The 16,195-nt window shown below is 42.7% G+C and overlaps 2 protein-coding genes across 2 annotated transcripts; both read left to right on the top strand.

Moving 5' to 3' along the window:
• Positions 1 to 641: 641 nt before the first annotated feature.
• On the top strand, positions 642 to 5,835 carry CTSS (cathepsin S). Its single transcript, XM_026687934.2, has 8 exons — positions 642 to 852; positions 1,999 to 2,131; positions 2,241 to 2,363; positions 2,644 to 2,802; positions 2,882 to 3,106; positions 4,102 to 4,267; positions 4,412 to 4,517; positions 4,947 to 5,835. The coding sequence occupies exons 1-8, from the start codon at positions 845 to 847 to the stop codon at positions 5,044 to 5,046; spliced, it is 1,020 nt and encodes a 339-aa protein (XP_026543719.2). The 5' UTR covers positions 642 to 844; the 3' UTR covers positions 5,047 to 5,835.
• A 1,648-nt stretch (positions 5,836 to 7,483) lies between these two features.
• HORMAD1 (HORMA domain containing 1) lies at positions 7,484 to 15,822 on the top strand. The gene is made up of 14 exons (XM_026687949.2): positions 7,484 to 7,542; positions 7,634 to 7,778; positions 8,722 to 8,785; positions 9,220 to 9,256; positions 9,349 to 9,369; positions 9,464 to 9,490; positions 10,033 to 10,100; positions 11,017 to 11,162; positions 11,255 to 11,499; positions 11,648 to 11,714; positions 12,300 to 12,373; positions 12,826 to 12,909; positions 13,883 to 13,963; positions 15,549 to 15,822. Exons 1-14 carry the CDS (start codon positions 7,510 to 7,512, stop codon positions 15,627 to 15,629), a joined length of 1,173 nt encoding a protein of 390 aa, XP_026543734.2. The 5' UTR covers positions 7,484 to 7,509; the 3' UTR covers positions 15,630 to 15,822.
• Positions 15,823 to 16,195: the final 373 nt, after the last annotated feature.

Genomic DNA, 16,195 nt, shown 5'->3' with positions numbered 1-16,195 from the left:
AGACAAATGGTTGTCCAGTCTCATTTTAAAAACCTCCAGTGTAGGAGCACCCACAACTTCTTGAAGCAAGCTAGAAGGGTTCAATTGTTCTCACTGGCAGGAAATTTCTCCTTAATTCTAAGTTGCTTCTCTCCTTGATAAGTTTCCATCTTGTCCTGCCTTGAGGTGCTTTGGGGAATAGGTGGACCCCTTCTTCTTTGGGGCAGCCCCTCAGATATTGGAACAGGGCTATCATGTCACCCTTAGTCCTTCTTTTCATTACCTAGACAGACCCAGTTCTTGCAACCCTTCTTCCTACATTTTAACCTCCAGTCCCCTAGCTTTAGGGCTAACTGGGATGGGCCTATCCTAAGTTTAAAGTCTACACGTCTTACCAAGGTAACACGCCTCAGGGAACATTGGGTGTGTTCATGTTTGCCCAGGGGCAGCCAGGCTTTTCAACATGAAATCGACCCCCTCCGCGCAAACCTGTCATCTTGATCTTTCTTGGCAAAATCTCAAGCTCACCTGTGTCTTTCGTCCAAGCTTCATCCCCTTAAAGGATGAGCAAAAAAAAAAACCTGGTAAAACCCAGCAAGCAAAAAGAGAGAAGACTCAGATCATTTCTGGTTTGACTGAAAGTGAAAATCACAGCCCATTTCCTTTTTAGGAGGAAGCTCATGTGACAAGGGTAATAAATTGATAGTCTCCTGTCGGCACCAGCATTGGACTGCTGCTACTTTGGTGAGCAGCTGTGTTCGGCTACGGACTTAGCAAACAATTGGAAGAAAAGAGAAGATTATTCTCTGAGGGGGGGGGTCAGACATTGGGCGACTACGATTTGGAAACGTCTGCCAGCTGAAAGATGTTCAGGTAGGTTAGAAGGCCATCTTCTTCCTTGCAACACTTTCTTTGAGCAGGGCGAGAAAGTTTGTTTTTCCGCCAAAGGAGATTTGCAAGAAGGTTAACTTTAAGGTTTGAATCTCTGGATAACACTGGGTATCTTTTCATCGGGGGTTCCTATTAACAAGTAAGGAAACAAGGAATTTGCTACCAAACCTGGATCTAACAGGAACTTACAGCCAAGATACTTTGTGACGGATTAATTACTTTTATGGTGAACAATTCTTCCTGTTCTGAGTGTATTTCTTTTAGCAAAAATTAAATATGAGCTGGGTCTTAATTCGCAAAGATGTGTTAGGTTTAAGAAACTGGAGGTACAATCTTCTTGATTCTTTGGATGTTTTCCAAGCAGCCTAATTCAAAGACGATATTCTCCAATTTCACATAAGACTTGACAGAAATGTGGTGGATAAGAAACTTTTCACATCATTAAAATATTTATTTGGGATACAACCTCTCCATCTTCCAGCGAGTGTTCGACTTACTGCTTGCTTTAATTTTGGAAGCTGCCTGGAGTCACTGTGAGTGAGTTGGGAGGCCATATACATTTTCTTAACAAATAAATTAAATAGTGCTTTATCTTCCTTGCATTGTGAGCAAACTCAGTGATGTGATTAAAAGTGTGGTAATATTTTGCCTGGTGGACTTCACTATTTCTTTGTAAGAAGCAAAGCGAGATTCCTTTGAGGGTATCCTGCATTTGTTAAAGTGTATTTAGGAGTAGATTTATCCAAGTGGTTTTGGGAGATTGCACGATGTCTCCAGTAATTTGATCACAACAGACATTAGACCTTGTAGCTCCAAGATAGTAAAAACTTCTGACTGAACACCATTGCTGCATTGTGCAAAGAAATGTTCTTACAAGCATAAATAATCAGCACTTCAACTATATAAATGGGCTTCCTTCTTGACTTGCATGGAAAAAAGAGAGTTAAACAATCGTTCCTCTGGCATGTTCTGACTTGAAGAAATCCAGAGTGATCACAAACAGTGATGGATCATTGTTAGGATTCATATGAGCCATGGACATCTGTGGTGGTTGCAAGGCAGCCTTCTCTCAAGCTTATGTTCCAAATTTGAGTGTTTCTCTTGGTTTATAATCCAATATCTCAACAGGATGGAGATACACGTTTGGCTGATGGCCTTTTGTGTTATTGTTGCGTCGGCACCCCAGTGGCTCAGGGATCCCAAGCTGAACAAGTACTGGGAATTATGGAAGAAGAAATACGGCAAAGAGTACCAAAATACGGTAAGAGCACTCAGCAGTAAGTCCTGCAGACAAAAATAAGAAGTACACACTTCTTTTTCAAAGCAAGGTCTTCTTGTCAGCTAATTGTGACTTCTGCTTTAATTCTCAGAATCAGGAAGAGCTGCGCCGAATGACTTGGGAAAAAAACGTACAATTTATCGCACTGCACAATCTCGAATATTCGCTGGGCCTGCATTCTTATGAACTTGGCATGAATAACTTGGGAGATATGGTTAGCCATGTTGATTTAGTTAATGGACATTTAAATGGCTTGGTAACTACGCCTATTAGACGCTGGGCAGGACTAAATGATATTGCCACTAAATGGTGAAGATTAAAGAATACAGCAGGTTGAATTATTTTAGGGAGCAGGAGGTTGGTCTAGAAGACCTCCAAGACCTCCTTTTATTCTGTTATTCTGCTATTCTACTGTTCTATTATTCTGTTATTCTGCTCTTCTGTTATTCCTTCTTTTGGCTAAATTAATGCATGTATTTCTGATCTTTCCACAGACCAGTGAGGAAGTGTCTTTGGTCCGGACCGGCTTGAAGATCCCATCCTGGTGGACCCGAAATTCCACGTCGCACAAATCCAACGTAGGCATCGGCATCGGCATTCCTGAGTCCATAGACTGGAGGGACAAAGGATGCGTCACGAGTGTTAAAGACCAGGTGAGAAGGACTGTTAAGCATCCATCCGTCTGTTCAGGATATTTTTCTGCAACTGATTTTGACCCTCTCTGTCTTTCAGTATTCATGTGGTGCTTGCTGGGCCTTCAGTGCTGTTGGTGCCCTGGAAGCTCAATTAAAACTCAAGACTGGGAAACTGGAGTCGCTTAGCTCGCAGAATCTTGTCGATTGCTCCAGTTTCTATGGGAACCATGGCTGTAATGGAGGTTATATGCCTGCTGCTTTCCAGTATATCATAGATAATAAAGGAATCAACTCCGAGGCTTCCTATCCATATAAGGCCAAGGTTTGTGTGGTTATTATTGCAGAAAATTACTTGCAACTTTGCTCTAAATTGGGGTGTCCAATCTTGGCAACTTTAAGAACTGTGGACTTCAATTCCCAGAATTCCCCAGCCAGCCATGTATAACTGATTGGGGAATTCAGGGAGTTGAAGTCCACAGATCTTAAAATTATCAACATTGGACAATCGTGGTCTAAATTCTATCTTTGGTCTTCTTCCGTGATGGTTTGCAAAGCGTGAGGAGTGTTGTAATTAAACCTGGCACATTTAATCATTTCCCTGACTTCCTCAACGGAGGTTGCAAACCTACACACAGCAACATAAATAAGCCCTTGCTACTTGTTGCAAACATAATTTATAGGATTGTGCCATAAGATCCATTTGCGCTTCTGTGTAATCATCCAACTTTAAGGAAAACAGAGGAATAATTCAGAAGGAATGGCTACTCCATCTTAAAAGATATATTTTTTGTTTCATTCACATCAAATGGAGCATTATCAAGATGGCATCTGCACCTTTTGAAGCAACGAAAGAGGTGACTATGTCATAGTATTAAATTGTAATGGAATGAATCAACCATCAATTACAAGCAGTGATATTTTAACATATTTTCTCAATCCTTATCACCACTATAAAAATTACATTTATCCCTCATCATGCTTTTGCTGACCAAACTGAGGTGGAGAAATGCTTATTGTGATTCCAGACCCATTTATTTTACTTTAATTAAAATATTGTTTTTGCAAGACACCCAATGCAACATGCATTTATGTTTTACAGTCACTATGGTTGGGCTGAGTTCCAGCCATAAATTTTTGCACCTCCCAAAGGTGTTGGCCTCACCTACAACCTGGAAGAGGCTGGGGTTTTAAACGCCAACAAAATTATGGTTATTTAAGAAATAAGCCAGAAGGAAAAACACTGGAGTTGAGTGGGGCACAAATATGTGGGTTTACTTAGAAGGAAAACCAGTTTGAACTTTTCCCCGCTTCCTGCAGGATGGGCTATGTCGTTATAATCCCGCTGCACGAGCTGCTACCTGTTCTAAATATATCTTGCTTCCGTCCGGAAATGAGACTTACCTGCAGGATGCTGTAGCCAAAATCGGACCAGTGTCAGTGGCCGTCAATGCAAACCAGCCAACGTTCTTTCTGTATAGGAGAGGTGAGGTCTTAACATTCAGACACACAGAAAGACGGAGTGCACCAGCATTTACGCTGATCTGTTAAATGAACAAGATTTTGTGAGTTTGGGATCCTGGGTTCCTGATAAACACTTACAAGTGATTCCAACTTTTTTTCCAAATAGGAGTTTATAATGATGCCAAATGCATCAATCAGCATTTGAATCATGCTGTCCTTGTGGTTGGATACGGAAAGGAGAATGGCATGGAGTACTGGCTTGTGAAAAACAGGTATGCCAGCCCTTGGACAGTTTCAGTGTCTAAACCAGGATTAATAATCAGGCATAGTTATTTTAAGATGCTTTGGTCTTAAATATAAACACATTCTTTGCTACAAATAAGCATCCTGCTTAGGACTTAATTTAGGTTATTTTCAACACATCCCTGCTCTGCAGACTGGAGTCAAACATTGCATTATACCAAAATGCATTTGCAAGAGGCCACCACTCCTTAGTAGATGGCACTGGCATCTTGCTTATTTTTGCCCCTTGTCAATCAAAGCATCTAACTTTTCAGACGCCAAAGAAATCCTATATAATTTGAGCAATATCAGTGGCATTCCCAGCCCACCACACTGCATCCTCATTTAGATTCCTTACTTAAGAAAGCTCATTCCTAAAGCATATGTTCATTATTTTCCTTTTTTTTTTATTCCAACAGTTGGGGAATCAATTTTGGCCTTGAAGGCTATATTAAAATTGCAAGAAATCAAGGGAATCGCTGCGGCATCGCCAGCTACTGCTCATACCCGTTAATGTAGATGATGGCATCTCCACTTTGCAGTGGATATTCTCTTCGCTTGAGGCAGCTAACTATTAGGCAGCTAATTTTAGCCTTGAAATATATATATATATATCTAACTGTTGCATTCGAGAAGAGCGATTGATCACCAAAACCCAGATCTTCCATTCGGCTCCACCTGGTAGATCTAAGACAAGCTGCCCAAATGAGGGTTTATCTGGATTTAGTTTGGAATTTGCTAACGATCCCTGGGGCACCGCCAGGCTTAATCGGTTAATCACGTAATGTCTGCCAATCTGCTTTGAGCAAGCAGAGAGCTGGGTAATTGTCAGGGATTTCCATTTCGGGCCACCTGAAAACGGGATGGAGTAAAAACAACGTCCATAATCTTCATTCAGGAATTTAAACCAAAGTCTTATTTAAAGTTCAGCCATTTGCAAGACAGTTTCTTATCTGGAAAGAGTCAAATGCATATAAGTTGAACTTTGGACTCATTTAACATGAGGAAGAGAAGAACATTTTCACTGCTTGGAGCCATTGCATGGAATACGACATTAGAAACATGGAATCTTAGGGCTGGAAGGGACCTTGGAGGTCATTTAGTCTAACCCTCTGCCCAAGACTGGAGACCTTATACTATCCCGGACAAATAGTTGTTCAATCTTTTGAAAACCTCCAGCAATGGAGATTTTTTGTTCTTCTTGCAACGTATGCTGGATCCTTTCTGAACCTGGATGAAATATAATTCGAAATGTATTTAACCTTGGCCTGTATTAAAGGTTATTAAAGGCAATGCATGTTCAAGAAATCGTGGCTTATTGTGATGTGAAAACCCACTTGCTGTGCTTTGTTGATTCCATGGTGGTTTAATGTTGGTGTGTTGTTCCCTTGACCAAAAAAAGGAAGAAAAAAGGATAGAGAATACAGGAGCTAGAATAAAGCATAATTCTACCCTAGCCCTGAAAAAGATAGCACATTAAGCATTATCCCCCATCATGAATGATGGGGATTGTAGTCACAGCATTATTTTCCCCCCTCATCCCTTCTTTGACCTGGGAGACGGTGGGCATTCAACAACTCACCCTTCTCTGAACATGCTGATTTTGGGGTAGAGATGGGGTTTGTAGTCCCAACCCATCTAGAAGGAGACAGCTGGCCACAATTGCCTTCGGGTTTTTAAGGATGCTTTTAAAATTGCCTTTAAACACTTATATTAAAAGCCCCGTGTATGACACAGAAAACTATATGAATTTAGCTGATAAACATATGTTTTAAATATAAATGCTGGAGATGGGTGGCCAAAAAATAAAACAATCTTTAAATAATAATACATAATTTTAAAGGCATGTTTACAAGTCATCACCAGATACCTATATCTATATCTTATCTCTATATAAAAATGAGGTGATTCCAACTTAGATAGAGCATCCCCAACAGGGGGCGCATTACATCATAGAGATGTGATGTCATCCTGCATGACGTCATTGGGCAGGGCTCCAATCAGCAGCCGTGCCTGTTTTGAACAAAGGTAGGAAAAGCCAGGGGGTGGGGGAGGGGCAACGGTTGGGCTGCCTGAGGAAAAAAGGCGGGAAAGGCGAAAACGCGCCTCGTGTTTGAGGGAGAAAGCAGCCCCAAGCGGCCATTTTCCTCCCTCATGGTGGGCCTTCTCTCCCCTTTCCCAACGTCCTTTTTTTTTTTAAGAATACACACAATATTGGGGGCTCCAGATCCCTCCAACTAGGCAATCCAATTTCTCCTCTCCTGCAAAGGCCATGATTGCTGGCTGTGAGGAGAATGGCTGGTTCTGGCCTCTTTTGCATCCACAGGCTCTTGATTGCCATTTTGAACCTTTGTGATGAACAAGATGGCAAAGACTAACCTTGGTTCCCCCTCAGGGGCCAAGCTTTCTCTTTCTCTTAGGAATGGAAGGGCAGCAAAAATGAAGGATAGCCTGGAGGGCCTGGTAGATCCACTTAGCATCCTCCACCAGCTGGCTTTTCTCAATATGGCAGCCACTTTGATGTCCCGAGGGGGGGAAAAGATGGCTGACACTGCAATTCTCCATACTTTGGGAAACTGGCATTTCCACAACAATAAATCCTGGCACATTTATTCCAGGAACACATAATTGATCCCATCAAAACTGGTTCTTCTTGAAAGCCACCTTCCCCAACCTGTTTAGCCATCCAGGTTTGGCAACTAGAATGATGGCTTAGGTGTCCAAAATGACAATTTTCAGACCTGGAGACTTCAAGTCCCAGAATTCCCATCCTGGCAGGGGAATTCTGGGAGTTGAAGTCCACCAGCTTTAAAGTTGCCAAGGCTGGACATCCCTGGCTTAGGGCATTGTGGGAAGGCAGCCACAAACACTCCCAAGCTGGACCATTTCTCCTAATTCTTCCCCTTAATAATCCAGGACTAACCAATCCTTTTATTGTTTATTTTATTAACAGAGGGTTGCAATATCCCGTTAGAAAAGGACATGGCAACTTTGCAGAAGCAAAGGAATCCTCTGGTAGGCTTGAGGCACCTGAAGACAGATCCTACCCAGCATTGAAATCTAGGATCGTTTGGCCTGGAAGATCAAGGGTTTCTTTCTTTTCCAGAGTGTGGCCACATTCCCCACCAAAATTGCAACCGAACAGCAATCCCTCATGTTGGTGAAGCGGCTGCTGGCCATCTCCGTCTCCTGCATCACCTATCTCAGGGGCATTTTGCCCGAATCTGCCTATGGGACGAGATATTTAGATGGTAATGCCCTTTCCATGGATTTGAGGCAAAAAAAGGAGAAATCCTGCTGGAAAAGGGATTGGGAAGGATGTGGAAAAACTTGAAAAACTTGGAGGTTCCAAGAGAGAAGATGGACCTTTAAGAAGAAGCCCATCTCCACCATCAATAATCCCACACACTCCTTGGAGAGTCCTTTCTCAGAAAAAAATGCATTTAAATGCATGCAAGGAAATATATAAAGCAGGGGTTTCTAAATATGGCAACTTTAAGAACTGTGGACTTCAATTCCCAGAATTCCCCAGCCAGCCATGCATGTGGACTTGTGGACTTCAACTCCCAGAATCCCTTAACCATGACATGGCTGGCTGGGGAATTCTGGGAGTTGAAGTCCACTGGTCTTAAATTTGTCAAGCTTGGACACACCCCTGATATAAAGGGATAGGTTGAGTTTCAAAGGAATCAATCATGCTCTAGTAATGACATTGAGATGTTCTAAAAAAAAATATTGCATATGAAAGGAAAACAATTACTTCAAATTTTTTCTAAACCAGTGTGAACTTTTTGCTAGGCTGGCCAACAGCAGGAAGTTAAAATAACTGAAACCTTTCTCGGGGGAGGAAATGGAGGTATTGTTTCTTATGGAGCAGGGTTTTTTTTTTAATAGTTCCATTTTCAAGACTATGGGGTGTAAGGCTACTGGCATATTTTGCATGGAAAGGTTTGGATCTCTGAATCTCCTAATCAGGGAGATTTTGCAGATGCATGATGATGTTATATGGATTATATCACTTCCCTGCACGATGACATCATGAGGGCGATGTCACTGGCCTCCCCGACAGTCATCGAATGAGGCAAGAGGGTCCACAACTCAGATTTCATAGAAGCAAAATATTTTAGAACAGCCAGTCAAAAGTTTAATTGCAATTAATGCTGGTGGTTTGTTTGTTTGTTTGTGTCTTTCAAGATCTATGCGTGAAGATCCTAAAGGAGGATAAAAAATGCCCTGGGTCCAGCCAGCTCGTGAAATGGTATGTCTTCTACCATTTGCAGGTTCCTGCACCTTTGTGTCCTCTGGCAGGAATGGCGGCAGAAAATGAATTACACTTTTGCAAATTCGTATGTTTTCCTGATTCGTCTTATTTAACCAAGGAGATGAATGTATTGGACAGCAAAGTCGCTGGTATTTGGGCAGTGTACAAATTAAATAAGTCTTGGGGATGATGTATTGTAACAGAAGCATGTGTTCAATTAAATTAATGTTATGCTTCATGCATAAGTATATAAATTGGCTTTCTTAGCCAAACCCCACTGGTAAGCAGTCATGAATGCTATATGGAAATAATTGCATAGTCTGGCACTATTGCATATTTTTTTTGTTTCAATTAATTCACTTAAAGTGTATTTTCAGTTCATGCATGCAAAAGCTAAGCGTAAAGCCTCAATCATATTTAATTTTTTGCAGGATGCTAGGATGTTACGATGCCCTGCAGAAAAAATATGTAAGTCAGCATTTTGTCTCTAACGGGCTATAGTTTTACAAGTATGAAAACCCTTCTAATATCAATTTCTTTCTTGCTTGTCTTTTAAACAGCTCAGATTAATCGTCTTAGCAGTAAGTTTGGCAAATATATGCATTCCATATATGGAAATAAAGCTTTCCTTTCTCCTTGCTTGATTTTCATTTTGTTGTTTATCACTGAATACAGGTCTACACCAACCAGGAGGATCCCCAGGTATGTCATTTCTTACAAACTTTGTGATTGGATGCTTTGACTTGGATAAAAACATCTATTAAAATTCTTATAAAGACATTTATTACAAAGAATATTTTGATAAAGGTGGATACTTAAAGCTTTGCATGCATGATGTTAATCAGGATAACAGAAACTATCAGCACTGGAGCTAGAAAGAAATGAGTTAGCTCTTTTGTTCTTCGGGAACAAAGTATTTTTTCCCTTATAAAAATACTTTTGTTGACACAGAAAATAACAAAGCCACAACCCACTAGGTGTCACCCTACCTCTGTATTATATTATTGTAAACATACTGAAGACTGGTTTTTCTCCCCATCCTTATAGCTTTAGTTGGACCATTAAGAAACCACCTACTCTTTGATATTTTTTTATTCTTATGCAAAATGCTGTTCCCCAAATTCATCTTATGCGCAAGGCTTTGAAATTTGTTTCTTGGCATTACAAAATAGATTTGATCCTGTCATTTCGCTCACAGTTCTCCTTCTGAGTGCTAGATAAATAACCGCTGCATTTTGTATTAGACGGTTACAGAATGTTACCAGTTTAAGTTCAAATACACAGACAAAGGACCTTCAATGGATTTCAGAAGGTATGCCTTTATTTTTCCCCCTTCATCAAAGAACTCCAGTAAAATATTTTTCTAGCTATTTGTCTCAGTAAAGTGTGGAGAAATGTACGCTTTGATTCTGGAACCTGAACGTTAAGCTGTGTGTGTTTGTTGACAAGAAAAATGTACATTTGTTTCAAAACAATTGCTCGCTAAAAGTTGGCTTGTTACAAAGTCTAAATAGGGTTGCTGCAACAAACATGATCAAAAGCATCTTTGACCACCTCTGAAATTCTTCAGAAATTCAAAAAATTGCAGACATAGGCTTGCCTTCTAGAATTAAGAAGGCCCCTAACTCATCATGCAAGAATGAATGGGCTTCCAGAGGCTGTCGGAAAGGCAGCCTCGCCCCCTCACCCTTCTCCCCACAATTGGTATTCATGCTCATATGCCCTTTGACCTTTTAGGTCCCATCCAGCCTTCCTGGTTTGTCCTCCCTGATAGATTTATCTTCCATGATGAATCTGACTAATTCCCTTTTAAAGCTACTTAAGCGAGTGGAAAGAACAACACCACATCCTATGGAGTAATTGTCATCAATTAGATCGTGGCATTCTGTGAACACATCCTGCCTATGGTGTGTGCTGCTGAATCAGGTGGTGTTGCACAACATCACATTCAAGAGAGAGACAGACAATTCTATGTCTCCACATCTTGCATACTTTTATAAACACCTCTGTTTGTGTCTAACTTCCCTAACTCTCCTGGTCAAGAACTGTTTTGCTGTCCTCGCTATGCTCTCTTTGGGGTAACTCTTGTCTGCAGACACAGCTGGGTGCAAGGGATGTCTTGGATAGAGCTGGGTTTATAGTCTTGGGAAGGAAGCTAAAACTTCAGGATCCTCCTTTTGAACTTACGGGACCTCGTAACACAACTCTGGGCTACTTTGTGCTTTTAGTCAGCAGAGTCAATCGAGCATCACATGTGCTGATACTAAGAAAGCAAGTATCCTGCTCATCCGGAAGATTTATATCCTGATGCAAAACCTGGGCCCGCTGCCTGATAATGTCTGCCTGACAATGAAGCTGTTCTATTATGATGAAGGTATCTTTAAAATTTCAATATCATCTAATAAGGGAAATAGGTTAAGCTTACCAACCTGTGTCATGGCAGAGCATGGATTATTTTCTTTCCAGTTACGCCCCCTGACTACCAGCCCCCTGGATTCAAAGAGGGCGACTGCGAAGGGATGGCCTTTGAGGGGGACCCGATGTACCTCAATGTTGGGGAGGTTCCCACCCCTTTTCATATGCTGAAAGTGAAGGTGACCACGGAGAAGGACCGCATGGAGTCTGTGGACAAAGCCATCCTAAAGGAGGACGCCTCCCTTGCTTCCGTGCAGGGCTGGCACCTTCAGGAAGACCAGCATCAAAAAATGGATGTAAGAGTTTTGGGATTTATTGGTTTGCTTGAAGGAATCTGTTTGATGTTATGCTGTGGGTCACAATAACACCCCTTGCATTGCCCGTCCTCCAAATTATCAAAACAGTTCCGTTGGAAGACATTCTTGTTTTGTGTACTTTGCACAGGAAGATTTTGAGCCAGAAAATAAAACAGGAGGGCAGAAGGATGCAAGCAGGAAGCTGCACCCTGAAGGTACGCATAGCACAGGACCTTCTTCTATATCAAAATAACTGGGCGTTCCTCTTAGTTTCCCTGCTTTTTCTGGGCATCAGATGAAGTTGTGAACTCAATGGTTTTAATGTGAATCGTGTATGTTCAAAAAATAAGCACGAGGTTGAAAAAGAAGACAGTGAAATAAATACTCAAATATCTCTTTTCACCTCCAGAAAGATGATAAAAATGTTATGGGTTAAATTCTGTCCCTATGAAAAGTCCTTCTGACTGGAAAGCATTTTGCTTATATTTTATTAAAGTTTGTTTGTTTTATTGAATTTATATAGTTGTCTTTCCCATGCAGTTAAACCTTGGGTGATGCAAATTGAGTTGGGACAGGTTGTTTTGGACTAAACATGTGGATGGAGTAGTATTTAGCTCTCCCAGGTACTTTGGGAAAGGGAGGGAGAAGAACAATTGTTCCACACCACAGCCTCTCAGCCTTGCTTCCTGCACAGAGACCAGTGTGACTCCTTCTGCCTAATTTTGAAAATGTATTAAGGCAGCTCAAAAGTTTAATTATCATTCATTTGGTTTTCTGAAGAATTGCATAATCCTTTACAGAACCGAACCTAATTTGCACAGAGGAAGAGAAAATCACAGAAGAACACCCGAGCTGCCCCATCAGTAATTCTAAGGTACAAAGCACGGTTTTCTTTTCCAACATCCCTGCTCTCCCCACAGGATAAAAGAAAAAAACTGCTTCAGCTATTTGAGTGCAGGAACATGCTGCTTTCACCAGTTCCAGCCTGTGCCATTATGAATTTATTTTCCCAACCATGCCGTGCTGGGATAGCTTCTCAACTTCCAATTAATTTAATTTTGTTTTATTCACTACGTGGCAAACGATTGTTAAAGAACGGCCCAACTGAAGCTTATGAACAAAACTGTATTTAGTGTTCAAGGCTCAGCTTGAAGCTGAGGATTGTATTGCAAAGATGAGAGGAAGCAAGCCTTTTTATGGACAAAAACCTCTGTCCTACCTGTTCCTAAATAGCTTATGGTACACGACTCTTAAGCTTGAAAAAAGCAGAAATGTGGTCCATTAAAGTTTAGCCAGTAACTATTTGGTTGTTTTAACTCTTTTTAGGTGGATCATTTAATAAGCAAGACATCAGAACTTGAAGTCACCGAGGGCAGAACCCGAAGCGGAAAAAAATTTCAGCGAAACATAGTAAGTGTTTTATTCTTAAACATGCATTCTTTTAAAAGATCAGACTGATAAGCACACAGGCATGACAGCATTGATTGTTAGCACTAACCGTTCTTAATTTATCCTCCTAAATTTGAATTACTTCCCCGGTATCTCCACTTTGTTACTGTTCCCATAACTGGGTTGACTTTGTTATGTTTGTTGTTAATGAAAACATTAATTCCTACAACAAATTTTCTTGCAACCTATTGTTTTATTTTATCCTCACACCGACCTTTTCTTGTGAATGTCTTAAGATCGCATGCTAAGATGCGTTGACTTTTAGACTGACTTTAAATTTGGACGGCTAGGATCCGAGACGGGAAATATGAGCACAGCTAAGTAGCAGCCCTTAGTGGTGTCTCTTCGGTCTTCACACCAGCTGTTTAATGAAAAAACATGAAGTCAAATCCGTCCCAGGAAGGCTTCCAGCTCTCATACTTGATTGTCCGCAAGGTGCAGAGAAAACGGTGCTGATTAAGAGATTAAATGACTGGAGTGAAAGCCTGTTGGGGGATGGGTTTTATAAGAACTCCCACCCTGAATTCCCAGTTTCCAGGAGAAAGTGTTCCAGAAAGAACCTTTAGGTCAGTCTGAATCTTTGCAGATCCTCCCATCCATCATACAAAGTGCTACTAAAAAAAAAAACCCTCTTTGCACCAGCCAAATGCCTGATTGATATAAAATTGCCCACCTATAAGCATTGAGGGAAAGATTCTGCCAGAATCAGCAACTTAAGAAGTGCCCTTTAGCATGTACAGCAGGGGAAGTAAATCACATGTCATCAGGACCAAGCTACGGCTTGCCCTCACTGTCGCCACTCTTAGAGAGCCCTTCATTAATTTTTTAGCGCGAGCTGAGAGGAAGAGTAACAGCCTGCAGATGCCTCGTGAGCGTCTTAATGGCCGTCTGCAGGCTTCTCTTCCAGAGTAACGGTTCCTCTGTCTCTGTCAAGGGTGCCGTGGAAAACACAAAGCAGAGACCGTCCAAGGGTGCCGAAGCCCAGAAGAGAAGGAGCTCGCAACTGGAGAAGCCTGTAAGTGCTTCTGCGCTGCACTTAGACCTCCCTCCTTTCCCCAAGCAGGATTTGGGCAGAATGAATAGAAAGCCTGACCTCTTGGAAAGTCCGCTTTGCAAAGGGAGGCGGCTGGCAGGACAACGGAGGCTCACGGCTGCCCCATCCCTTTAACGTCTCTGCGCATTTGCCTTGCAGTCCCTTTACTCGCACTTGCTCCAGGGTAACCGTGGCTTGGACACCGTAGCCACAGTCAGACACACATTCTACAAAATAAGTGAGCCAAGTCGGAGCTGCCGAAATAAATCCAGCCAGGGATGTGATACACTCAAAGCCGTGCCACTCACTGAACACAGCGGTGGTTCTGTTTGAAGTTCTGCAGCCCACCACAAAATATTGTTCTGGGGTGAACAGCCACACATTTGTGCCTGTAACAGGTGTGACACCAAAGGTAGCCAGGTCTTCCTAGGAGTGTGCTGGTGTCTCTTTTTGGGCCGTGTAAAGCTTGGGACTGATACTCTGACAATTCCGTCTTCTGCGACCACTTGGTTTTGTAATAGAATAAGCTGTATTTTTGTGCAATAATACATTTTCCCCCCCTCTCTCAGTCCCTCACTGGCGGAGGATCCATCTATTTTGGATAGGGATATCCACCTTATTACTTATATTTTAAGGCACTTCCCGCAACATTAGCGAGGCTTAATTCTCAATCAAATCCACATACATTCATTGAAATGCTGCCCTAAATCTTAAACAGGTTTGCTGGAGACGGCCGATCTTGCATTTTTCTGTCAAATCCTCCATTTAATCTCCATCGATGTTTTTATTGACATTGTGCCACATTCTTCATGTTTACCGAAGAATAAGTTCAGCCGCGCTTGCTTGATGCGAAACGCAGGCCGGATTGCAGCCAAATATACCTTCACACACACACACACCCTTTTTTTTGCAGCAATGGCTGAAAATTTACAGACCTTTTCTCATCACCTCTAGCCTAAGTAAAGGATTACATGTCCCAGCACTTCCCCTTGTATAAATGAGTGGCTGTTAATGCTCGTGGCACTTTCGAGTCTAATGGCAAACAGAGCACAAACACACACACAAAAAGAAGTAATAGAACATCCTGGCTGGAATATATTAGCTCCAAAGGGAAGCGGAGTTGCGACCGCCGCGGTTGTGATTGTGTATTAAATGGGCAAACATTTCCCCCCCCCCCAGCTGTTCTTTGAGCAAAGGGGAAGAAGCCGGGTTTAAAAACTCCTGTTTGATTTCATTTCATTCAACCTCAGAGGGAAAGGTTTGCCTGTCAACCTTGGCATCAAGGCTTCCCCTTAAAACGAGGGGGGGGGGTATTAGGCAGGTTTGCTGCCTTGAGTTGTTTATCAAAATAATAAAGGTGGGGTATAAATAAATGGATCAAAATAAAAGAACCGCCACCCGGGTTCCTGTTCACGGATCTGCTCCACTCAGCAATCCAGCCCAAAGCGTTTATTGGCCATCAGTGACAACGAGGACAATAAAAGGGGCGAGGAGGAAGAGGGGATTCTCGCGAAACGATTTATATTCCGCATCTCTTTTTGGCTTTTTCTCCCCCCCCCCCATCCAGGTTTATCCTCTGGATTTCTCCTCGAGCCAAGACCTCAGTCCCAAGCGGAAGAAGATTAGCCAGCCCAAGGAAGAGTTCTAGGCCCCCTCTTGACTTTTCTCCCTCAGCGTGTTGCTTTTTTCCCCTTCTGGGTGTTTCAGAGAACGTGTTTTAAAAAGATTAAAGCCGCTGGAAAGTGTACGGGGCTCCTGTTTTTATTTCATTTAAGCGATGGGGGGAGATCCAGGGGCGCATCCCACCCACCAGCCTGGGGGGAAAAAAGGGGGTGGCGTGCAATCCTCGAGTTGTGACCCCAACTGAGCCCCAAGTTCTGGCCACTGAGTGAGTCGGTTGCCAAGCGCCTGAATTCGGATCCTGGGATCCCGGGGATGCTTCCCCCCCCCCAGGGTGGTTGCAGCTTCGGACGGTCCCCAAAGGAGAGGCTGTGAGTCGGGGTCTTGGCTGCCCAAGAAGGAGGGCCACGCAGGGCGCCTGGGCCCTGGGGTTGGGGGCCACGAGGAGAGCCCCCCGCCTGGTCCCACAAAGCCATCCCTGGGGAGGGGCGGAGGAAAAAAAATGGGGGTCTTGGGGGGGTCCCCTCTGCGGGTGGGGGAGGCTTTCCCCCAGAGAAGGCGGGGCGCCTTTGAGGGAGCTTCTTCCGGAAGCCC

This window comes from Notechis scutatus, chromosome 14 (genome assembly GCF_049901735.1).
Source record: "Notechis scutatus isolate UNSWTSFEM ecotype Mainland chromosome 14, rNotScu1.2, whole genome shotgun sequence".
In the NCBI taxonomy this organism is placed as follows: Eukaryota; Metazoa; Chordata; class Lepidosauria; order Squamata; family Elapidae; genus Notechis; species Notechis scutatus.
This window is presented reverse-complemented; position numbering and strand designations above follow the sequence as displayed.

Coding starts and splice junctions, on each gene's coding strand:
- CTSS (XM_026687934.2), top strand. Junction 2,364..2,643: donor TGAATAACTTGGGAGATATG/GTTAGCCATGTT, acceptor ATCTTTCCACAG/ACCAGTGAGGAAGTGTCTTT. Junction 4,268..4,411: donor GTTCTTTCTGTATAGGAGAG/GTGAGGTCTTAA, acceptor TTTTCCAAATAG/GAGTTTATAATGATGCCAAA.
- HORMAD1 (XM_026687949.2), top strand. CDS start 7,510: ATGGCAACTTTGCAGAAGCAAAGGAATCCTCTG. Junction 7,779..8,721: donor TGGGACGAGATATTTAGATG/GTAATGCCCTTT, acceptor GTGTCTTTCAAG/ATCTATGCGTGAAGATCCTA. Junction 13,964..15,548: donor GCTCGCAACTGGAGAAGCCT/GTAAGTGCTTCT, acceptor CCCCCCATCCAG/GTTTATCCTCTGGATTTCTC.